Genomic DNA, 25,124 nt, shown 5'->3' with positions numbered 1-25,124 from the left:
GCGGATGTAGATACAAATCTCTCGAGTCAAGAAGAGGAGTCTTTAACACAGTGCTCCCTCCAGACAGCAGTTCCTAACGAGCAGGCCATTTTCCCAGAATAGGGGTTTTTTCATGTCTCTGCTGTTCCACTACCATGTAAAGCAGCAATAATTTGTGTACCCAAGCCGAGCACCATTGCAGTAACCTTTAGTCTCCACATACACGCCATTTGTATTTCACATATTGGATGTTTGTGAACATGAGCAATCGGAACAGAAGGAAATGTGTCCTCACCGTGAAGTAGTACTGCTTTCAGACTAAGTTGTGCTAGAATCAATGAACAAGGATCAGTCGTACTGAAATCACGGCCAAGGGTTCCCATATCTGATTGAATGTCGAAATGTTCACAGTAAAAGAGCATGGTGGTCACGATAAAAATTCTTGTTTCTGTGTCTTGGTTTTAGAGATGATTACAGCTATTTTTAAACACAGGAATAAGGGTATTGGGTGACTGGTTGGTTTCCCTGGAAATCATGGGGACGCGTATGTATGTAACGGTACGATCCTGTCAGCCAGTCTCTTAAGGGTGTAACACGCATCAAACAGGACATGTGAGGGGCTAATTTTTGTCTTGTTTGCCATCCTTCCACTCAAAGTACATAGCGTTTTATTACAACATAACGATGATTCCATTTTTGCGATTTCAGAGCTAACGCACCACAGGTATAACCAAAAGAATTTGGGTTGCTTAAACGGGCACGAGACATTTCTTCTGAATTCACATCACACACACATCCTGATGACCTGCAGCAATTCACTTCTAGAAGTCAGAGGTCTCCCACTTCATAGTCTGATCCAACAGAGTGACGCGGTACAATGTGAGCTTGACCCATCGGTCACTATTATATTCTGGAGGTCAATATCGGAATATGTTGTTCGCCAACAGGTACACCCGAAAAAAAAAAAAAAACGAAAGGAACCAACATGCAGCATCTTAGTTATTTTAGAGAGAGAGGGTATCGTGTCACGAAAACTGAGCCCGATAGCCGAAAACGGATTTCATTTTCGAATTCAATAATGACGACTTACCTTAGAACACCATTCACATTATTCGTGAAAAAACTGCTGTTCACCGGTGTATACCCCCGCCGGCGAAACATTGCACTTGACAGTTCGCTTTTTGTCTAGTTAGGTTGGCTATACTGTAATAGCGATGTTGCAACAGCAGCTTCTATACACACAGCAGACGATACAGTTTTCCGTCCCGGCTCGTAAATGCAAGCGATTGAGCAATTACAATGTATATAAAAACTCGTTTTTAGTTGCATTACAATGACAGGAAGTAAACAACCGTATAATAATGCATGTTAAAGCATAACAATGCGCACCCTTTCGATAACGGAGCAAAGAAATACAAAAAACAAGCATCTGACGACTGGTACTTTCAAATCAATAATGTACGTAGTTTACAAAATAAATAACAGATTGCAATAAATAACCAATATTAGAATTTTTTCACTCACCAATTTACAGCGATAATGGCGCAATTCCATCCAGCTCGCCGTCGTCACTGTTGTCCGATTCATCGCTAAAACCGTCTTCATCGTCGTCATCGGCAAGACAAATCATTAATTGTTGATGGCCACTGATAATGCCTTCTATTGTCTGTGCTGCTCGTATAAGCTTCTCGACGTGCTCTACTTTTTTTCTCCATGAGGCTGCATCCACAATCACAAGAGCTTTACGCATCAGCTTTTCCACCTCTGTTATTGTAAAGGACTTGTTGTTGTTCCTTACATACATTTTTACGTCACTCCATACTAACTCAATAGGGTTGAAATGGCAGTGATATGGTGGCAGCCTTATTACAGTATGACCCTACTCCTTGGCAATTTCGTCTACTACGTATGTAGGTGTCGTAGGCTTATTTTCTTTAACAAGAGAATATAACAGAACCTTTGTCATACCCATATCCGCTGCAATATTTCGAGCCTGTAACCACTGCACCATAACTTCTTTCCGATCATTTGTAGTTGGGGCTTTGTTCTGTATCACCGAATGATATGGAGCATTGTCCATTACAATTGTTGTAGGGACAGGAAATTGTTTTAAAAGGTGCCTGGACCACTCAACAAACAGTGTGTGATCCATATCTTCATGGTAATCACCAGTCTTTTTTGATCTAAAAACTAAAAGTGCGTCAGGGACAAAACCACTGGAGGAGCCTGCATAGACCACAATTAATCTAGCTCCTTTTCCCGTCGGCTGATGGCCGCTACTGCTGGGTGTGTTATCCGTCCAACATTTACTGACAGCTTCCCCGGCAATAACCCACGTTTCGTCTAGCCAAATTATGGAATGAATGTCTCTGCCCAGAATTTTGTGCAAGAAAATGCTACGAGCGGTAACAATATGTGCCCTCTCTAACAGTACTTTGCGTCCGTCTAGCGTTTTGTAACGGAAACCCATATTTTTAGCACAATTTTTAGTGATGTTTTACCACCCCTGAAGAGTTCACTTTCTTTTAAAGAGATTAATAACTTAGCTACAGCCGGATACTCTTTTCTGCTGTAGTAAGCATAAACATGCCTACGAACTGCATCAGTCTGGAAAGAATCTAAATCTGTGATAGGACTACGCCGCTTTATCTTCTTTCCCGGGGTTGATAAAAATGTATTATTTGATCCAGACAGCTTGGAATCATTACGGCTCACGTCAGTATCTTCCAAGTTTTGTAGTAATACTCCCTTACTTAATACCGTTCTTGCACTAATACCAAGAGTTTTCGACGTACGTTCCACCACTTTGGCGGCAGGAATTGATGGCTGTCCATGAATGCTTACGTAGTTTTTCTCCTGCTCGTAAAACTCACGAGTTCTGCGTAGCAACTCCAGTGCCTGGTTGTTTAGCGGCACCCCTCGACGCAAAGGATTGTCACTAGGTGAACGAAGTCTTTTCGGTGGCATTTTCCAAGTACGTAAACTCGCAACGTAACAAAAGTCACAACGATATAGCACACAGTACAACGAAAACACGTGGTAAACAACACACAACTCACGTTGTATACACATTCACTAAACAAAGCCGGCAACGCGGGAACTCTGACGTCACAGCACGTGAGTAACAGCAGTGCTCACTGCGCTGTGATTGGCTGGCGCCCCACGCTGAACGCCTAGCGCCTATCGTTCTTCACTTGTTACTCTGTTACGCTGCCAACTTCATACGCAAACGTCAAGTGCAATGTTTCAGCTGCCCGGGTTTTTTTTTTAGTAACAGTTATGATTTTTTCAATCACATATTGAGAGGGCTCTACCTCTGAACTGTGTTTTGCTATTTCTGTACTTTTGAGAAAAATTAATTATTGATAACTTGTATAATCAGTATTAGATTCGTACAAAATTGTGACGATCTTTTGAAGGTACGGTAGAGCGTCGCTTATCCGAACGACCGCTTAACCGAACTGTGTACTCGCTCGCACCTGTTACTTTCCCACCCTACCGTCCATCATCCCCTTCACTCCCAAACCAAGTTTCCCACAGTAGTCGCCGCACTGGGCAACATTGCTTCTCGTGGGGCCTTCACAAGGCGCTGCTGACTGGCCAAGCCACCACTCGCTGTGTTTCAACATTGAAAATGACGAACAGAAGGGTATGTCCGAAATTCTCGGTATGCTAAAAGAAATAGAGTGCCACGAATGTGATGAAGAAGACGTTCATGAATGGATGAACATCGATGATGCAGATGCAGGACAGCGAGATAGTAAACGTCGTCCCTGATACAGATGACGCCGCCCGCATCTCATCAGTCAGTGCTCCAGAAAGTGAAGATGAAAGTATACCAACAGCTTCTACATCTACATCTACATCCATACTCCGCAAGCCACCTGACGGTGTGTGGCGGAGGGTACCCTGAGTACCTCTATCGGTTCTCCCTTCTATTCCAGTTTGGTATTGTACGTGGAAAGAAGGATTGTCGGTATGCTTCTGTGTGGGCTCTAATCTCTCTGATTTTATCCTCATGGTCTCTTCGCGAGATACACGTAGGAGGGAGCAATATACTGCTTGACTCCTCGGTGAAGGTATGTTCTCGAAACTTCAACAAAAGCCCGTACCGAGCTACTGAGCGTCTCTCCTGCAGAGTCTTCCACTGGAGTTCATCTACCATCTCCGTAACGCTTTCGCAATTACTAAATGATCCTGTAACGAAGCGCGCTGCTCTCCGTTGGATCTTCTCTATCTCTTCTATCAACCCTACCTGTTGCGGATCCCACACTGCTGAGCAGTATTCAAGCATTGGGCGAACAAGCGTACTGTAACCTACTTCCTTTGTTGTCGGATTGCATTTCCTTAGGATTCTTCCAATGAATCTCAGTCTGGCATCTGCTTTACCGACGATGAACTTTATATGATCATTCCATTTTAAATCACTCCTAATGAGTACTCCCAGATAATTTATGGAATTAACTGCTTCCAGTTGCTGACCTGCTATATTGTAGCTAAATGATAAGGGACCTATCTTTCTATGTATTCGCATCACATTACACTTGTCTACATTGAGATTCAATTGCCATTCCGTGCACCATGCGTCAATTCGCTGCAGATCCTCCTGCATTTCAGTACAATTTTCCATTGTTGCAACCTCTCGATACACCACAGCATCATCTGCAAAAAGGCTCAGTGAACTTCCGATGTCATCCACCAGGTCATTTATGTATATTGTGAATAGCAACGGTCCTATGACACTCCCCTGAAATCACTCTTACTTCGGAAGACTTCTCTCCATTGAGAATGACATGCTGCGTTCTGTTATCTAGGAACTCCTCAATCCAGTCACACAATTGATCTGATAGTCCGTATGCTCTTACTTTGTTCATAAAACGACTGTGGGGAACTGTGTCAAACGCCTTCTGAGGCGTTCACTTGTTTAGATACTGCCTTGCGATGCTTTGAAGCCCAAGATGAAATTGACCAGTTTCAGATATGTGCAATGAAAAAAGTACGTGACTTAGCTGCTCGTAAGCGTGTAGGCTTGCTTAGACATACCAAAATAAAGGATTTTTAAACGTTAATTTTGTATACTGTGTGTATTGTTCATGCAAAATGCGTATGTAATATGTATACATTTTTGTTTAATAAACTGTGCCACATACTATATATTCCCACTTAAGTTGTTGCCTTTGTACGTTACTTTGTAATACTAAAAGAGATCCCTGTTTTTATTAATTAATTTGCTGTACAGTACTTCTTTTTGGCAAATAAACATGTACAGTTCGATTATCGGAACAAACCAGTTTTCCGAACACCCGTGTCCCCCAATTACTTCGCATAATCGACGCTCTACTGTAATTTAGCTTCATTACAAACAGAATCGAATCGTTTAGTTTTTACCCCCTCCCCAGAAAACTTCATTTTACCCCCAGGTTGGGAACCACTGTTCTACGCTAATCTATGAACGAATTACAACATTTTAACAATATTTAACTTTCCTGTTATACACTAGTGTAACTCCTTTTGTCTTCTGCGAATACACGCTCGTGGCGTCTCGGTTTGTTCCTGAGGCTGGGTAGGCAGAGTAGGGGGAACCCCCCCCCCCCTCTACCTCTGCTTAGCAAAGGCGCTTGTTTCCCAACAATTGCCCTTACAGGGTCTTTGTTTGCCTGTTGCAGGTTGCTGCTTCGTGACGTTCTTCACGCGTAAGTCGGCGCTGGACGCCCAGAATGCGCTGCATAACATCAAGACCCTGGCAGGGGTGAGTACCAGCTCAGCTAGCTACTGTAGCCTCGAGTTCCACCTGAAAGGCGCATTCAGCCCGCTGCGCGGCGCTAAGACGCGACCAGATTACCGGGCCGACCTCGTTCCTGAACCTTCCTCCTAATCCCCCCCTAATACTGCGGTCGGATAAGGGAGCAGTTCTTCACGACGGGGCAGCTTCCTCCGCAGAACTGCCGCCTGGGCGCCGCTACTGCATTTCGCAGTGACCGGATAAATGCGGGACCCACTCGTGAAGAATTAAAATGCAGCTTCTGTCTGAATTAGTTGTTATCCAGCTATAGGCAGTGTTCATTGTAGCGGACACATACGGAAAGTTCGACCTTCGTCAACAGCCCGTAGCTCAGTACGTCATTTTGTACAGCGGGATCCCGTTCCTCTGGTTATGCCAGCTAGTTGGAGCGATGTTTTTGTATACTTTTTCGTGTTCACTGTGTCAAAAATTCAGGTTGTATCAAAATGAATAATCCGATTTAAAAAGAAACCATCATAAATATTCTGTTATTACAGTTACGTGCATGAAACAATGCACTGTTCGAAAGTGCAAACTCTCTAGTTTTACATTGTTCCCGCTAGGTAGCAGCAGTGGGACCCCACTTCGGTTCTAGTAAAAATGGTGTCGAGACAACAGAGAGCATTTTGTTTTCTACGTTTTGCGCAATGCTTGCCAGTAATAACCGTTCAGCGTGACTTTCGTACTAAGTGTGATGTGGATCATCCTACAGCACAGAGCATTAGTCGATATGATGAACGATTCCGAGAAGCAGGTTGTTTGTGTAAAGGCAAGTCGCCGGGCCGTCCCCGAGTGTCTGACGCAGGCGTCGAACGCATCCGGCATATTTCCACAAAAAGTCCGCAGAAATCGGTTCGCCGGGCAGCTCAACATGCCCCCGATGTCCGTCTGGCGTGTTTTGCGTCGAGTTTAAACATGAAAACATACAAAATCAGTTACTGTAAACTCTCCGTGAAAGTGACAACAACGTGTGGAGTTCGGTAATTTCACTCTTGGCGAGATGGGGATGCCAGTTTTCTTCCACGCTTAGCGTTCAGTGACGTGGCAGCATTCCATTTAAATTGAAAAGTGAACACTCATTACGTAACAATATGGGGTACGGAACAACCACATGAAGTTACGGAACATGAGGGACTCTGCAAAATTTGATCTGTTTCGTGCAGTTTCGCGGGAAAAGGTGTGCGGTCCATTTTACTTTGCCGAGAGCAGTGTTACAGGAAACACGTATCTCGATATGCTTGAGAACTTCCTTTTTCCAGAATTGGAGACTGATTCGAACGATTTCATTTACCAACAGGATGGGAGACCGCCACACTAGAATCTGGAAGTTCAAAAATGGTTCGTATGGCTCTGAGCACTATGGGACTTGACATCTGAGGTCATCAGTCCCCTAGAACTTAGAACTACTTAAACCTAACTAACCTAAGGACATCACACACATCCATGCCCGAAGCAGGATTCGAACCTGCGACCGTAGCGGTCTCGCGGTTCCAGACTGAAGCGACCGGCCGGCAATCTGGAAGTGCGGGAGTTTTTAGATCAACGGTATACTGAAAGACAGGTCGGTTGCACTGGACCAAATGTTTCAGCCTTACAGTATTGGCCTCCAAGGTCACCGGACATGACTGGATATGATTATTTCTTGTGGGGGGTTTATAAGACTCCTTTATGTGCCTCCGTTACCACTAACAATGAATGAACTGAGAAATTGCCTAACAGCAGCTGTGGAAACTGTAACTCAAGGCATGCTCGCTGCAGTGTGGGAACAGTTTCAATACCGCACTGACATATGTCGTGTATCTCAAGGGGGGCATATTGAACAGCTATGAAAATATGTGAAAGAAAAATTTTTGAGTTTCCCCATTCATCAAAAAAAAATTCATTGTATATGTTTATTACTTTCAGACATACAGAGGTACCAAATCTGATGATTGTTTTTCATACACGCTGTCTATTACACACTCCCACAAAGCAGGTGACAATTTCACTGACCAGCTTAACTGATATACACAGGAGAAACATTCTTGTGAATGGGCTTTTCACTGTAAAAAAAAAAAAAAAAAAAAGTAACACTAACGCATTGACAAATGAATGTAATAGTAAGAAGCTGAAAAGCAGTCCACCCACACCAACTGCTGCTGGAAGTAGAGATTTGAGTTTCAAGAAACGTCGAAATTTTAAAAAATTCGTAAGACAGTTGCAACGTACGGGGAGTTTATTGTAAAATTATCGATATATTGAAAAAATCTATTGGTAGTCTTAGTCGACCATGAGTTGCTGTCTTACTCAAGTTGACTCTGTTTCAACGCGCGGTTATCCCCCAGTATCATTTTCATCGAAATAATTATTACACTCTATTATACAAAAATATGGTGATTGCTACCTACGAAAGCAATAATGCGGTGATTAGCATATGATACCAAATTAAGATTTATTCAGAACAGGTTTAGAAATATTTCTAGCATAACATGACAATACAATACACTCGCTAACCTAAGTAGCCTATCATTGGCACAATGCATCCTCTTTTCCTAACTCCTTAAGTCAACACTGAACCCGCAAGTGACTCTTTTGCAGTTCCGCCTGAAATGACACAGACTTAGAGAGCGCCAGTCGAAGAGCTAGCGGAATTCGAACTCGTGTAGAATTACAATCCCTACTTTGGCTGATGATTGCTAACATCACCCTAATTCTCCTTGTTGATTACGACGGTCGGCCTAGCCAACGTCGCATTACGAGCTTCAGTAGTCGGCAATGCAAGCGTTGGAGTAGACACGTGTGTGTGTGTGGGGGGGGGGGGGGGGAAGCATCTCTCCGCAGTATGGTGGCATATGCCAGCGCTGGTCGGATCAGTGTTAGGTATAGCGGACTGCTGCATTGTGAAGGCTAAATGGATGAGATTCCATAGGGGATACAGTGCATTTAGTCGACCAAGCGCCTTTCCCCTGACCTTCTGGATATGTTCTCTCCCGATGAGACCACTGTTCAAGGTCACTCCTGAATACTTCCCAGAAGAAGATCGTCATCATCTGAAATAACTGGGGTCCACAGGCACTCTACGGTGCATGATTACGAGGGCGTTCTACTGCTTACAAGAAGTCCTTTGAGTGCGAGGTAGTAAGTTCAATCTTTAATAACGCTCATTTGAAAGTGTGTTAACAACTATGAGAGGAAAAATAACTGCTAATGACTCACCATTAGCATCAGGAGGGCGAGAGACAAGTGTGTCCGGGAGGCGCAGAGATCAACTTTTTATGGGCTGTACTTCACAAAATGGACATCGTCGACACACAAGAAATGTTCAAAGCATGTCATTAACTTGAACCATGAACACCGAATGAAAAATGGCGCCCCACAGTGATCGCAAAGGTTCGCACCACCAACATCGAAGGCGAACTCCTTGGGAGTTACAAGCTGCGCAGGACGTTCGGCTAGATAACCGCTCTTAATTAATGCATAGAGAATCATTGGTGCAACGGGATGATGAGGGCGTGTGGAATGTGATGCCATGCAACCGAATGCGAAACACTCTGTCGTGGAGATTATCGTGAAACTAGCTATACTTCAAGAGGGTAGTGCGGTAACGTGTTTTATAGGCACGGAAAAAACAAAGATCTAGCGGATGATCATCCGTCCACAGAAACTCTAATACTTCATCTGCCACTTTTTTCTCACACTCCGAAATTCCTTGTGCTCCTTTCTGACGAAATGTCAACTTCGGCAAGTGTTGTAGATGTAACGCCACGTTTGATCTGTTTGTCGTTGCCACTGCTCTGCTTTCTGTCAACGCCACTAGCACTGTAGCAGTGTTGTGAGTTACTCGTCGACTGAGCAGTTAAACTACGCTCCGTAGCCTCGTACCGCGCTCACCATTGGATAACTCCAGTCCCGCCAATATTGAGTTGCTTGGTAGACACTACGCGGAGTGTCGAATGCCGTAAACATCATTGACACTCTGCGACCTCGTAGTCGAGGAGTTGTTAGTTGCCCAGTTTCCTAGACATCCCATGTCATTTGATGATGACGAGGCAGCATGTGTGTTCCGGTAGTTGGAGTCTGGAGTGCGCTGTCATCAGCGTACAATGCTGCGTATACACAGTGGCTCCTTGGAGCATCGGAGAGGAACGCGTGCGTTACTCCCACAAGGATAGGCCTTGCTGTGGACAGATCATCCCCGTCCCCGAGGCTAAACATTTTTTCTCAAGAGGGAATCGATGAGCCTGAGATGTGGTGTCGGTAACACCTCCTCCCCTACCCACGCCCACCCCACGAGTACAATAAAATTCTATCCAACGCCATCGAGCCAGACGCTGTTAAAGGCCTCCCAACGCTCAAAAACGCCTACCGCGTCTCTCAAAAGACCCGGCAGCAGAACCCAAAACTGCTCAGGTGATACCAGTTGTTAAGCGTTGACGCTTTGTAACACAAATGTCTTTTATCTGTGGACACTGAGTGACGTTAGATATCGCCGGGGGGCAGACTAATGGGTCTTCAATTCTGAGCCAGTCGTGCATCAGTGCCACTGCTAGGAATGATAGCTATCTCTGTGCGTTTCCCTACTGAACGTTGGTAACCAATTCTTCAAGGGTTATTGAAGATAACGAGTAGCTGCCGCGTAGGAACACGGTGCGGGTTAGTTAGTATAGCCCGCCACAACGCCCGAGGACGTTGCGAGCGGTTGTTGCGTCGGCAAAGACTCCCACAGCACCACGCAGAAACAGTGTATAGAACTAATTAAATCGCTTGTGGAGCACAGCTGCTAAAGATGTAGCTGTTCTACAGGCTAAACCCAAGTCTTGTCACCGTCACCTTCGCGAGTATAATAGGACGCACAGCTTTATAGGGCAGCATACCTGACTTCACGTGAGGAATTGAAACTTCCTTGGCAGATTAAAACTGTGTGCCGGACCGAGACTCGAACTCGGGACCTTTCCCTTTCGCGGGCAAGTACTCCACCAACTGAGCTATCCAAGCGCGACTCACGCCCCGTCCTCACAGCTTTACTTCTGCCAGTACTCGAAGACAAGAGGGGAGGGCTGGGGTCGCATCTCGGTTTGGGAATACTGATATTACCTCCGAGAGAACAGCGTGCTAACCAGGAACGGTCGGAAGTACTTGGCCCAAGGAATTACTATCGTAAGATGGACCTGGACCTGGGAATCTTCGTTCTCGTGTAATAACTCAGACATTAAGGCTGACGTAAGCAATCATGATCGCCGAAAAGCTCTACATTTCATTCAGTTAGTAATTGGCTCATCAGCTCTCCATAAGCCTTTTGTTTGGATTTACCAGCTACTCTGCTACACGACTATACTCTGAAATTCCCACTGCAACAGAGATTTCAGCTGCATATATACGCGAGGAAATGTAACCGACAGAGTTAAAGAATCAGCTTTGCTGTTGAACATCTCTCAGCGAAAAAATCCCCGAACTGTAGATCCTGTGCAATTTTAAAACATTGAGACAGATTTTGCAACGGAAGCAGAAAATTGGCTGAAATTTCCCTCTTAACAGGTCGGCTGCTTCATATTATGTGCACACACATTTTCGCGTTCTGCAAAAAATTTGGAATGTTGACACATTTAGCGATTTGTGTGATTCAGAATGTTACTTAGAAGCAACGATCTCTTGAATTAGAAGTGTCCCCGTAGTGTAGCCTTTAATGTAAGAGTATTTTCAGTGCTACCAGACATAGAAGTGAGTTCAAAATATTACAACAATGCAATTTCAACAAGTAATTACCGGTTTCGGTCGTCAGCGACTGTCTTCTCCTCATATGAGGAAGCAACTATGTACCCTCATACTCAGTTCGTGGTGGGTTAATGCAAACCTTAATTCTTCCAAAGTTCGTGAACATCTCTTAAGAACTCCGGCTCATTATTTTCAACAATTAAGATCAAAATGGTTCAAATTGCTCTGAGCACCATGGGACGTAACATCTGAGCTCATCAGTCCCCTAGAACTTAGAAATACTTAAACCTAACTATCATAAGGACATCACACACGTCCTTGTCCGAGGCACGATTCGAACCTGCGACCGTAGCGATCGCGCAGTTCCAGACTGAAGCGCCTAGAACCGCTCGACCACTGCGGCCGACAACAGTTAAGAGGCATCTGAAATCTAACGCAGTCCCAACGTGTTCCAAAGATAATCCACTGAAGAGCGCTCAAAATGCAACTACAATGAATACCTCAGGAAAGTGTTCGGTATCGTAGTGATCGTTAGGCATTGGTAGGCATTTCAGTACAAAGGATACTGTGAATTTTACGTGAACGAGTTACTGAGAGAGAACTTCGCACAAAACTAGTTTCCCATTTGTTTAGTACTGACCAAAATCAGGTGCAGAAATTACTGCCGACAGTGTTTCAGCTTGTCAGAGAAGAATGAAACTGTTTTTGCCCCAATTTGTTACTGTGGTTCAGACGAGATCTGGGTCAAAAGCCTCGGGGTAGAAATTCAAAAACAAACAAGGCAGAGACTGGAAGCAACTGATCACGTAATGAAGAAAGCTGGTTTTGCTTGTGCCTGTCTTCAAGGCATTGCAGAATGTGTGTTTCGTGTTCATTGAGTTGAGCGGTATTCTCTAGTTGCCGGTTTACCGATTGCAAGTCTTAAAGATGAACTGGATGGAAAAACGCAAGCAAAACCCTGAAATGCAAAAGGAAAAAGTCCGTTGTGACTACTTACAGTATCGTGCACTATATAGTGTGTAGAAAGTATTAGGTATGAGCGTCAGAAGCCTGTGGCCTCTCCCGCTAAACTTCCGAATATTAGTTCGCGTGAAGCAGAACAGTTACCATACACAGGTATTGTACTCGCGCTCCGTTCGATATTTTACTTATTTATTCGGGCAGTTCTCTCACACAGCAGGTTAAATTAATCTTCACATTCTTGCAGCATCCATTCTTGTTAATCTTCGCCCACATCTGTTTCATATGTTCTAATCTCTGCTTCCGGAAATGTTCAACGTTACGAGGCTCTTTCCCTTCTCTTGCTTGTTCACCCATGAAGACAATTTTCTGAATTGCTTCCTAAATAAATTCCTGTTATGTCTGTCCACTAAATTGATGTTTGCTTGTTGGAGGTAATTCAGTGTCTGTGCAAACCATGTTGGCTGTTCTTCACTCTTTATAATTTTTGCTGAAGATTGACAGACTATGTCATCAACCATGCCCGAAAAACGACATTCTTCACAGCGCATTGTCTGTTATGTTCTCTACATAGATATTCTTTGTTTTGGTCGTTGCCTATTGTGTTCTGTTTCTGTTACCCTTGGGCTAAGTACGTTTCTAACCACTTTCTTTTCTATTGCAATAATTTTGCCTGTGCCACGTCTCCGTACTATAGTTCAGTGTTCCAGTGCCTGTGTCCGGCGACTGGCAGCAGCAGAAGGCATGAGTCATCCACTTGCATGGACGGTATGACATGAACAATTGCTGTATCCATACCATCTTCAGCACGTCCAGGCACTAAGGCAAGGAGGCCACCATAGCAAACAGCAGTTGCGTTAATGGCTCTTGCAGACGTGTGCTTGTAGGTCCACTCTCTTCTTAGAAGATTTTATTTACCTACGAGGCGGGGTTGGCAAGCGTTGGTTTTGTGAACTTCAATAATCTGCTTGTGTGGACTGATGAAAATGCCTGTGGAGATGCGACCATAAATCCTACGACAAAGATTAAATTGAGCTCATTGTCACAAGTTTCGTGTTAAAGTATTGCTTACCTTGTCGGATGATGAGTCATCTGAGCAGAGACTACAGACGTGGTTCAAGCACAATGGCGCACCACCACATATCCTCCGCAGTGTGCGTGAACATCTGACGCTGACTTTTCAGGACCGCTGGATTGGTCGAGTAGGTCTCGCACTTGCGCCCCCCTCCCCCTCCCTCCCCAGACTTAATCCCCTAGATTTTGGGATATGAGAACATTTGAAGGGATTAGTCTGCGTCACTCCAGTCAACGATGTTCAGACCCTACAAGATCGCGTCTTCAGTTCATGCCAGCACTTTTACAGTAACTACTGCTGCTATTACTACAGCGTGTATTTCAGAGAGTGCGTGATTCCTTGCGCTTAAAGGTCGAGGGATGCATTGTCTTGGACGGACGTAACATTGAGGACTTCTTGTAAAAATGTTCATGAAAGTACATAAGGTTGAGCCTCTGCTGTGAATAATGGTACAGGTTGTAGAAAGTATGTACTTCTGGACCCATGAGAAAGGGCCTGTTTTCATATTGTGATGTATACTGCCACCTCACAAAATTTTGGGTACTGACGTTTTCAATCACTATGAACAATCTTACAGGTCTCAAAAGGTATTGGTTCCTGGACCCATGTTTATTGGGCCTTTTTTTCGTGTTTTGTGCATACTACAATCTCTCACATTATTCTACACTTGTCTGAACGCGCTGTTCATGTAGACATAATAGATGTATGTCCACGTGGTTCAGTTAAAATAGCTTCAGGCGCCTTCGTGTAATAAATGTAAGAGCTTTTATCTTTAAAAACACCATCCAGTCTTCGTTTGCACAGTTATCACACATTAGGACTGAAAGTAAGAAGGTGGACATGCACCCATGAAGTGTGGTGAGGATATATTTTTACGTTATATATCACAATGACAATGTTGATGGTAAACACGAGTTCACCAGTAGAGGAGAGACGTTGGCGAACAGCGGCGGCAGTCACCGGCGCGTGTGCACGCCGTGGCTGATCACGGCCCTCCCCGACTGGGGCCCGGGCCATTGTTCTCGCCCGTTTCCTCCCCCACGGTTGAAAGAACTACTGGCCCGATAAACGCCCCCATTATTCGGGATAATACAGCGGCGGGCGCAGGGCTGGTGTTTCGCCGGTGCTTGCGCAATTATTTTAATCAGCGCATTAAACCCGCCTCCAGCGGGTTCTTGGCTGCGTGTGGGAGAAAGGAGCTGAAGAAATCCTTCGATTCCGGACATTAGTGTAATGGGGCCAGTTGGCCCGGGGCTGGTGGGAGCCAGCCAGCTAGGGTGGAGGTAAACCGCGGCGGGCCATGTAAATGGACGATTAGCGGGGCGATAGCAGGCTCAGCGAGACGCGACAGAATTAAGACGAAGCTGTCTAGGAACGGGCCGGCGGGTTTGTCTCGAGCGGCGAGATCTGCACGGCGGCGCGGGCTCGGCTTATCTCGAAGGACAGAGACAGTGCCAGCTCTGGAATTGAATTAGACGACACTTTCGAGAAACCACATTAAAGTGGATCCTCTAAGAGTGAGACCAATCACCATGTCCTGTCATACTCCCCTCCCCCTGTTGTTGCTGTTATGAGCCCGAAGACTGGTCTGATACAGCTCTCCACAACAGTCGGTACTGCGCTACCGTCTTCAGCCCTACACAGACACTACAGCCTAGTCGAGTCGTTGTAAAAAGCTCCCTGGTAGCTGCAGTGCGCCGGGCACGGAAGTTCCACCCCTACCTTCGCAATCACATAACGCGATTTCTAATCGTCTCTGTGGTGTAGCTGGAGCTCTGTGGACGACTATTCTTTTCGCCTGCAGCCGTTTGTGCTTCGCAGTTGAAAGAAGCTGGCAACAGTGCTGCTAGCTCTGTCTCTGTCTCTGTCTCTCTCTCTCGTCGACTGGACTGTACTGGACACGTGCCTAAAGCCATAGGCGATAACAGTATTCCGCAAACTGAAAAGAAGGGGCGTACCTTAGATGTTTAGAGGAATTGGAGATTTTCAGAAGTATGTTGGCCTCATTCCCAACGAACAGCTTCAGCTGCGAAATAAAAACTTTTTCGACTGTATAAAGCCATTGCTTGATCTTTCATTCAGATTTCCTCATGCAGTTTATCGAAATGTTGTTTTCCTGTTACACAGCTTTGCTGTTTCCTTGTATGTCATAACTAAGGTTTTTTACGTTACAGAATGTATCTCTGTTTAAAGCAGATAAATAAGTAACTTGATCATATTATCATTAGTCCTTACATTATGCCTGAATCAGCTGTACCACAATTTCATGTGTCTAATTTTGAATGTTGTTGTTGTCTTCAGTCCTGAGACTGGTTTGATGCAGCTCTCCATGCTACTCTATCCTGTGCAAGCTGCTTCATCTCCCAGTACCTACTGCAACCTACACCTTCTGAATCTGCTTAGTGTACTCATCTCTCGGTCTCCCTCTACGATTTTTACCCTCCACGCTGCCCTCCAATGCTAAATTTGTGATCCCTTGATGCCTCAAAACATGTCCTACCAACCGATCCCTTCTTCTAGTCAAGTTGTGCCACAAACTTCTCTTCTCCCCAATCCTATTCAATACCTCCTCATTAGTTACGTGATCTATCCACCTTATCTTCAGTATTCTTCTGTAGCACCACATTTCGAAAGCTTCTATTCTCTTCCTGTCCAAACTAGTTATCGTCCATGTTTCACTTCCATACATGGCTACACTCCAAACAAATACTTTCAGAAACAACTTCTTGATACATAAATCTATATTCGATGTTAACAAATTTCTCTTCTTTAGAAACGCTTTCCTTGCCACTGCCAGTCTACATTTTATATCCTCTCTACTTCGACCATCATCAGTTATTTTACTTCCTAAATAGCAAAACTCCTTTACTACTTCAATTGTCTCATTTCCTAATCTAATTCCCTCAGCATCACCCGACTTAATTCGACTACATTCCATTATCCTCGTTATGCTTTTGTTGTTGTTCATCTTATACCCTCCTTTCAAGACACTGTCCATTCCATTCAACTGCTCTTCCAAGTCCTTTGCTGTCTCTGACAGAATTACAATGTCATCAGCGAACCTCAAAGTTTTTATTTCTTCTCCATGGATTTTAATACCTACTCCGAATTTTTCTTTTGTTTCCTTTACTGCTTGCTCAATATACAGATTGAATAACATCGGGGAGAGGCTACAACCCCGTCTCACTCCCTTCCCAACCACTGCCTCCCTTTCATGCCCCTCAACTCTTATGACTGCCATCTGGTTTCTGAACAAATTGTAAATAGCCTTTCGCTCCCTTTATTTTACCCCTACCACCTTCAGAATTTGAAAGAGAGTATTCCAGTCAACATAGTCAATTAGATTAGGAAATGAGACACTTAAAGTAGTAAAGGAGTTTTGCTATTTAGGAAGTAAAATAACTGATGATGGTCGAAGTAGAGAGGATATAAAATGTAGACTGGCAATGGCAAGGAAAGCGTTTCTAAAGAAGAGAAATTTGTTAACATCGAATATAGATTTATGTATCAAGAAGTCGTTTCTGAAAGTATTTGTTTGGAGTGTAGCCATGTATGGAAGTGAAACATGGACGATAACTAGTTTGGACAAGAAGAGAATAGAAGCTTTCGAAATGTGGTGCTACAGAAGAATACTGAAGATAAGGTGGATAGATCACGTAACTAATGAGGAGGTATTGAATAGGATTGGGGAGAAGAGAAGTTTGTGGCACAACTTGACTAGAAGAAGGGATCGGTTGGTAGGACATGTTTTGAGGCAACAAGGGATCACAAATTTAGCATTGGAGGGCAGCGTGGAGGGTAAAAATCGTAGAGGGAGACCGAGAGATGAGTACACTAAGCAGATTCAGAAGGATGTAGGTCGCAGTAGGTACTGGGAGATGAAGCAGCTTGCACAGGATAGAGTAGCATGGAGAGCTGCATCAAACCAGTCTCAGGACTGAAGGCGACAACAACAACAACAACAACAGTCTCTAGTGGAAAGTTAGGATACTCTTCCATCAGAACCACTTTCAACCACTTAGGCGACGAGGGAGGCACAAATCTGCTCTGTAGTCTGCGCTCCATTACCGCCCACAAGTGTTCGATAATGTTCCAAGTCCGGGGACTGTGCTGGCCAGGGAAGACGCTGCAGCTCAGATGCATGTTCCTCGTACCACAAGTGTACTGTTCTGGCTGTGCGAATGGGTGCATTATCTTCCCGAAATATGGCAGCTTTGTTTGGGAAAAACATTTGAGTCTTGGCTACTGATGCTCCAGCTAATCGGGTCCCCACAATCTGCCCACTTCGAAACTCTGTTAGGTTTTTCATTACGTCGACCTCGGCCTCTGAATGCAAATATGAAGTGTGCACTACTCCCAAACAGTCTGCACTGATGCCTAGTCAGTACTTAACATGCAGTCCAGCGCGACACGTGGCTTACGTGCGTTGTTGACTGTCACACAACCAACCCACTACTACCACTGTTCACATTATTTTGACTATCCTGTGTGTGTGTGTGTGTGTGTGTGTGTGTGTGTGTGTGTGTGTGTGTGTGTGTGTGTGTGTGTGTGTGTCCATTAGTTACCCATCTTATCTTCAGAATTCCTCTGTAGCATCGCTTTTCAAAAGTTTATATTCTTGTCTTGTCTGAACTGTTTATTGTCTACTTATTGCTTCCGTATAAAGTCACATTACATAAATACTTGCAAGAAAAGACGTTCTAACACTTAAATTTCGGCACTGTGCCATTTTTCAAGCATTTAAAAACATAATACAACATAATCAGACCAATGTGAAGTGGGAATGACAGTACATACTACCATTTTGTGGATTTTTGACATTGGAATACTTCAGAGCTTTTAACATACGGCTTTTGGTTAGGCGGAGGTAGCGAAGTTAGATGCACATCAAAGAATAGTCGTCACCGACACTAGCCAGTATTTCATTTCATGTGCAGCAGTGGGCTGTGAAAACCTAAAGTGTAATTAAAAAATAGACATTTCCATTTTTCCGTAAGTTCACAGTACTGGTACCAGTGATGTAAAGAATGCCCTACAGGCGACAGCATACTGCAGACAAGCGAAACACCATCACAGTAAAATTTCAAAATGGCTGGCCGGCTTGCGACATGCACCAAAGATGAACAATGTACTTCTATTCATATGGTGTCCTTTCGGACATGTCCGAAAGAAGACACCATTGATGACCTGCAAGCGTCTAGAACGAAGTTAGAATTATATATTAATACCTTCAGCTGCTAACGGGCGTTGATATGTATGTCAACGGGGACAGATGAAAATGTGTGCCCCGGCCAGGATTCAAACCCTGGATCTCCTGCTTACATGGCAGACCTCTATCCATCTGAGCCACCGAGGGCACACAGGATAGTGCGACTGCAGGGACTATCTCGCGCACGCCTCCCGCGAGACATGTCCGAAAGAAGTATATAGTTTTGACAATACCGGCCATGAGCTGCTTCTGTGCGGATGCACACACATTACCCGAACTCTTACGGGACTTGGTAAGAATGTCTTCCAGGAGTAATGAGTGTATTGGGTTGGGCACTACGAATGTAGTGTGTGGGACATATAAGGTAAGAATGTGGGTCTCGCGGGAGGCGTGCGCGAGATAGTCGCTGCAGTCGCAATGTCCTCTGTGCCCTCGGTGGCTCAGATGGATAGAGCGTGTGCCATGTAAGCAGGAGATCCCGGATCAGAGTCCCGGTCGGGGCACACACATTCACCTGTCCCCGTTGATATATATCGACGCCCGTCGGCACCTGAAGGTATTAATATATAATTCTAATTTCGTATGGATGAACAGCGTTCTGTCATAAATTTTCTGATTAGTGACGGTATAAAGCGTATTGAAATTCATCGGCGAATGAAGGTCCAGAACTGTGATGCATGTCTGTCGCTGCAGCAAATGTGTGAGTGAAGTAGAAAGTTCGGAAATGGGGTGACCTCTGTGACAGACGCTCGGGTCACACACACCGCATTATGACCGCCAGAGTCTATTGCAGCAGATGAAGCTATTGTGGTGGAAAATCGCCGTGTGGTGGTGGATGAAATTGCTGCAGATCTGAACATTGGTCGTGGATCAGCACACGATTCATGAAGTCTTAAGGTCGGCGAAGTGTGTGCTAGGTGGGTGCCACGGCAGCTTGACTTCCAACATCCGCCACACTCAACATCCTCGCACCGAGTGATTACCACAAGTTTGGACCACTCCAACACGCGATGGCAGGAAAGGAAGTCAATTCAGATGAAGACGTAAAGCTTTTTTTAAAAAAAAGAAAAAAAGAGGAACCGTGCTCTTTCTACCCACTGGAGGAAGGTTTTTGAACGACAGGGAGACTCTCAAAAACGATAAATATGGGGTCCAATTTTGTTCAATTAAAAAAATTAAAAAATATGTAAAGTTTTCATCTGAGTCCCCCTGTTATATAATCACGAGAGATTGGCTCTTAAAGTACGCACTTAGAGTATAGTAAATATCTAATACAACCTTTAAAATGTTTATTTCTGATATGTTTGTTCATTAAGTACGTATATCGGTTGTTTTTTTTTAATGCGCTGTAACTTTTGCTTTCTTATACAGCGTCCATTAATCCGCACTTTTTGTACCGTATATAGTACCTTCAAAGAGCCCTCGATGCTGCTTTTGTGATTTTGGTTTCGTACATGCGCACTAAGTGAATAGTCGTTCTCGCTTATGTTGCGTGCGCTATGAATCTGGTGGAGAATAATCTGTTTGCCCCCATGTAGAAACTTTGTTTCACATTCGGTTTTACACATTCAGGGTTTTATAAAATCAGACGTGGCGACGATTTTCTAACGCTGCCGTACAGAGGACCATTGACAAGACACAGATCCAAAGTGCTTTAGTAGGCTTCAATGGAGCTTGTGAAGCAGTTGTTCGTTCTACTACGTGCAACGTTCATAGTGTGGCGTTCTGCATGTCGCCAGCTCATACCCGATGACCAGGACTTGGGGCGTTAGTCACCTCGGCTCACTCCGAAGATGGCTGGACGGTATTCAGGTGAAATGTTAGAGGAAGTAACTGAATTTATGCCGCTGCACGCCCGAAATTTTGTGGAATAGTCCTTACGCCGCGAAAACATCAAGATGCACAGTAGAAAGAGTTAGCCACAGTTACCTTCTATTAGTATGTTGCTTGGTTCAAATGGCTCTGAGCACTATGGGACTCAACTTCTGAGGTCATCAGTCCCCTAGAACTTAGAACTACTTAAACCTAACTAACCTAAGGACATCACACACATCCATGCCCGAGGCAGGATTCGAACCTGCGACCGTAGGAGTCAGGCGGTTCCGGACTGAAGTCGGTCACCGCGGCCGGCTCAGTATGTTGCTGCACCTAATCAATGTGCTTTCAGTGCGAAGTGTTGTACTTCAATGATCCTGCTTTCGGATTTGAACTCCATTGTGGTTACGTGACAGCTTAAGTTTTCAAAGGCACATACGTAGGTCAGTGTGTTAAAGTTGTACTGTGGTAAAAGCATCGTGGGTTGCTGGCTGGACACGACACAGTGTTTAGGAACAGTTGCCATGTAGCATGCGGCCGAGTTTAAATTCCAGTCTGTTGTTATGTCGGAGTATGTATTTATTCACTGAAGTTAGCAGTAAAACTAAAAATTACAGTCTGTTGCTTTCATAGAGGTCACGCCATACTGTTTGCGTTATATGGCAGCTTGCATCTGTAAATTAAGTCCTTACTTTATTTTGTACTTCATGACTGTCGAGAAAAAGGAGTAAATCTTGTTAGATGGTCACGACACGTCGTGCGGGAAAGAGCTCTGAAATTCTCTCTGAGAAATCAAGGAAGTGTAAGGAAAGGCTTGCTTGAGTTTACGCACCGCAATCACGTTCATTTTAAGAAAAAAAAATGTAGCTACACCAATTAGGATAATTATCTCCCGTATGGTATCAAAATAGGTGCTGTACTTTTCTCTCCTTCAGTACGGTTTTTCCCCAACTTTTTTCTTCTTTTCTTTCATTTACTGCTGCCGTGAGCTCTGTACGTGCGCTGTGGAGGTTTGCCGGCGGATTACGTTTTATTAGCGCAGCGGCCGGGAGTTTGGGTTAATATTTGCGTTTTCGCATTCCGGCGTGCCTGGCGAACTGTTTGCCCTCCATCCTCGTCCGGTCCGGAGTTGTGAGGATTTGTACGGCGTGAAGCAACGATGCACAAATATGTACTGCACCGCGCGAGGCGTGGCGAGCCGGCGGCCGTAAATGCGTCGGAACACGCCCTGCGGGAAAAAGCTGGTTCTCATTGTTTGCGCAGCCTCGCCTTGAACTCGCGAAACAGCCGGAAAGTCTGTAAAATATCGCCGCCGGTTATTACAGTATTACAAATTCCGCTTGCCTATCTGCCGGCAGTGAAAGAGGGGGGAGGGGGGGGGGCGTGTATTGATGCGTTCGCCTGTCTCGCCCTTCGCTACAGCACAGCGGAGCGATACGACACGAAGTGCGTGAAATTTTTATGTCTGGCAGAGTACGACACACAGATGGGTCCAGGAGAGGTGGCGGCACACGTTGGTCGTTGGGGTATACACTGTCTCCTACAAATATTAACACTGTGTCCACCGTGATGGTCCATTTGTGTTGAAACTACAGTCCCTGTGGTGGGTGTCGCAGTTGGATCTTAATGCATCGGAAAATATCTTACAATTTTATAGAATCTACTAACCTGTCTCATTCACTCCAAAGTCGTAAGGCGTCGGGTCTTGATCAGGTACTGTTGGCTATAGTGGATTACTACTGTAGGCGACTCTGATATTTCGAATGGGGTGTCAGTAGTACTATTTCTTAACGTTAGCTTTGGTTAAAATAGCAAAACAGTTAACTTCCTGGCCGATAAAAATTGTGTGCCGGACCGAGTCTCGAACTCGGAACCTTTGCCTTTCGCAAGCAAGTGCTCTACCAACATTCTCTCTCTCTCTCTCTCTCTCTCTCTCTCTCTCTCTCTCTCTCTCTCTCTCTCTCTCTCTCCTTCTCTCTCTCTCTCTCTCATTTTGTTCGTTGTCGTTTGTTAGCAACGGATGTGTCATGACACCCTTTCAAGTTCATCGTTGTCCTATTCACTAAGGTTTTTTTTAATAAATCATCTGACTGAACTCGCTGAGCTACCGTGTCGCACCAACCAACCGAGCTACCCAACCACGACTCACATCCTGGCCTCACAGCTTCACTTTGGCCAGTTCCTCATCCTATAGACGGTAACTCGGCCATATCTCCCCAAAGGGCTTCACTCCAGGAGTGCTAGTCCCGCACGTTCTGCAGCAGAACTTCTGCCAAGTTCGGGAAGTTGGAGGAGAGGAACGGGAGGAAGCAACGCTGCGATGACTGGTCGTGAGTCTTATTCGGGTAGCTCAGCTGGCGCCGGCTCGGTATCTTAGCGTGTTCGGTCAGAGGGTTAGCTGCCCTCTGTAACAAGAAAACTAAGTTCATAAATGAACGATGAACTCGAGCAAGAATCATGGAACGTCCGCCCCCGAACAAATATGACGAACACTAACAAACAAAATGAGATCAACAAAAAAAGTTGGTAGAGACGTTGCTCGCAGAAGCAAAGGTCCCGAGTTCGAGTCTCGGTCCGCCAGACAGTTTGTATGCTAGGATGCTTCATACGAGCCCACACTGCACTGCAGAGTGAAAATTTGTTCTTGAAACAAACAACAGTCGTCCCAAAATCGTGTTCTCAAATCGATAAGCGATGTACAGATGCACACGCAAAATCATCTACACGTGTAATTAATTTACTTTCAACTTGCTTAGGCTGAGTGAAAAGGGGGGCGATCTACAAATATTCAGCTTCGAAGAAAACTTCTTACCCAAAATGAACCGAGCGAGGTGGCGCAGTGGTTAGCACACTGGACTCGCGTTCGGCAGGACGACGGTTCAATCCCGCGTCCGGCCATCCTGATTTAGGTTTTCCGTGATTTCCCTAAATCTCTTCAGGCAAATGCCGGGATGGTTCCTTAGAAAGGGCACGACCGATTTCCTTCCCTAATCCGAGCTTGTGCTCCGTCTCTAATGACCTCGTTGTCGATGGGACGTTCAACAGTAATCTCCTCCTCCTTTCAACAGTAATCTCCTCCTCCTCTTACCCAAAATCGCATTTGTAAAAACTTTATTCAACGAATGCCATCGTGGCTGAGAAGTTGTCTTCCTTCAACTTCAATTATGCTATTTGCACACTCAAATAAACATTAGGGAGAACTTTCCTAATACGTAATTGGTTCGAATTTCTCCGCAGACTAATCACACAATATAAACTGCTCAGCAAAACTTCCGGGTGGTGTGGATAAACTAACAGACCATGTTAAGGAAACGGTGAAATGAATGAAGGTGCGGAAGTATGTTGAAAGTGGTCAGAGTCGTGCCCAGAGAACTGGACGTCGCATAGAAGTAGATACCCACGGTGCAATAAAGCACCTTAAATCACTTAATAAAGGCGAGGCCTCTGGTCCAGAATGTATGCCAGTGAGGTTCCTCTCGGAGTATGCTGATAGAATAGCTCCATATTTAGCAATTACATGCAACCACTCGCTCACAGAAAGATACGTCCCTAAAGACTGGAAAATTGCCCAAGTCACACCAATACCCAAAAGGGGAAACAGGAGTAATCCGCTAAATTACAGGCCTATGTTACTAACGTCGATTTGCAGTAGGGTTTTGCAACATATACTGTATTCGAACATTATGAAGTACCTCGAAGAAAACGATTTATTGACATATAGTCAGCACGGATTCAGAAAGTATCGTTCCTGCGAAGCACAACTAGCTCTTTATACTCATGAAGTAATGAGTGCTATCGACAGGGGATGTCAAATTCATTCAATATCTTTAGATTTCCAGAAGGCTTTCGACACTTCCTCACAAGCAGTCTTCTAACCAAACTGCGTGCATATGGAATATCGCCTCAGTTGTGCGACTGGATTAGTGATTTTCTGTCAGATAGGTCACAGTTCGTAGTAATAGATGGAAAGTCAACGAGCGAAACAGAAGTAATATCCGGCGTTCCACAAGGAAGTGTTACAGGCCCTCTATTGTTCCTGATCTATATTAACGACATGGGAGACAATCTGAGTAGCCGTCTTAGATTGTTTGCAGATGATACTGTCATATATCATCTTGTAAAGTCATCAGATGATCAAAACGACTTGCAAAATGATTTAGATAGGACATATGTGTGGTGGGAAAAGTGGCAATTGACCCTGAATAAAGAAAAATGTGAAGTTATTCACATGAGTACTAATAGAAATCAGCTAAATTTCGATTACGCGATAAAGTCACACAAATCTGAGGACTGTAAATTCAAGTAAATACTTAGGGATTACAATTACAAATGACTTAAATTGGAACGATCATATAGATAATATTGTGGATAGAGAAAACCAAAGACTGCGGTTCATTGCCAGAACACTTAGAAGGTGCAACAGGTCTACCAAAGAGACTGATTACACCACGCTTTTCCGCCCTATTCTGGAGTACTGCTGTGCGGTGTGGGATCCATATCAGGTGGGACTGACGGATGACTTCGAGAATGTACAAAGAAGGGCAGCTGGCTTTTTATTATCGCGAAATAGGGGAGATAACGCATGAGACATGATATATGAATTGGAGTGGCAA

The 25,124-nt window shown here is 44.6% G+C and overlaps 1 protein-coding gene across 38 annotated transcripts in view; it reads left to right on the top strand.

Moving 5' to 3' along the window:
- LOC126278218 (CUGBP Elav-like family member 2) overlaps nt 1-25,124 on the top strand; it is a 2,351,537-nt gene that overhangs the window by 1,909,614 nt on the left and 416,799 nt on the right. For all 38 annotated transcript variants that reach the window (XM_049978170.1, XM_049978179.1, XM_049978163.1 and 35 more), the window contains one exon: nt 5,646-5,728. In XM_049978170.1, coding sequence (XP_049834127.1) covers nt 5,646-5,728 — 83 coding nt within the window. The remainder of the gene's footprint in view (nt 1-5,645; nt 5,729-25,124) is intronic.

This window comes from Schistocerca gregaria, chromosome 6, assembly GCF_023897955.1.
Source record: "Schistocerca gregaria isolate iqSchGreg1 chromosome 6, iqSchGreg1.2, whole genome shotgun sequence".
NCBI classification, from domain to species: domain Eukaryota; kingdom Metazoa; phylum Arthropoda; class Insecta; order Orthoptera; family Acrididae; genus Schistocerca; species Schistocerca gregaria.
Note: the sequence above shows the minus strand (reverse complement) of the source record. Positions and strands in the feature narration are given on the sequence as shown.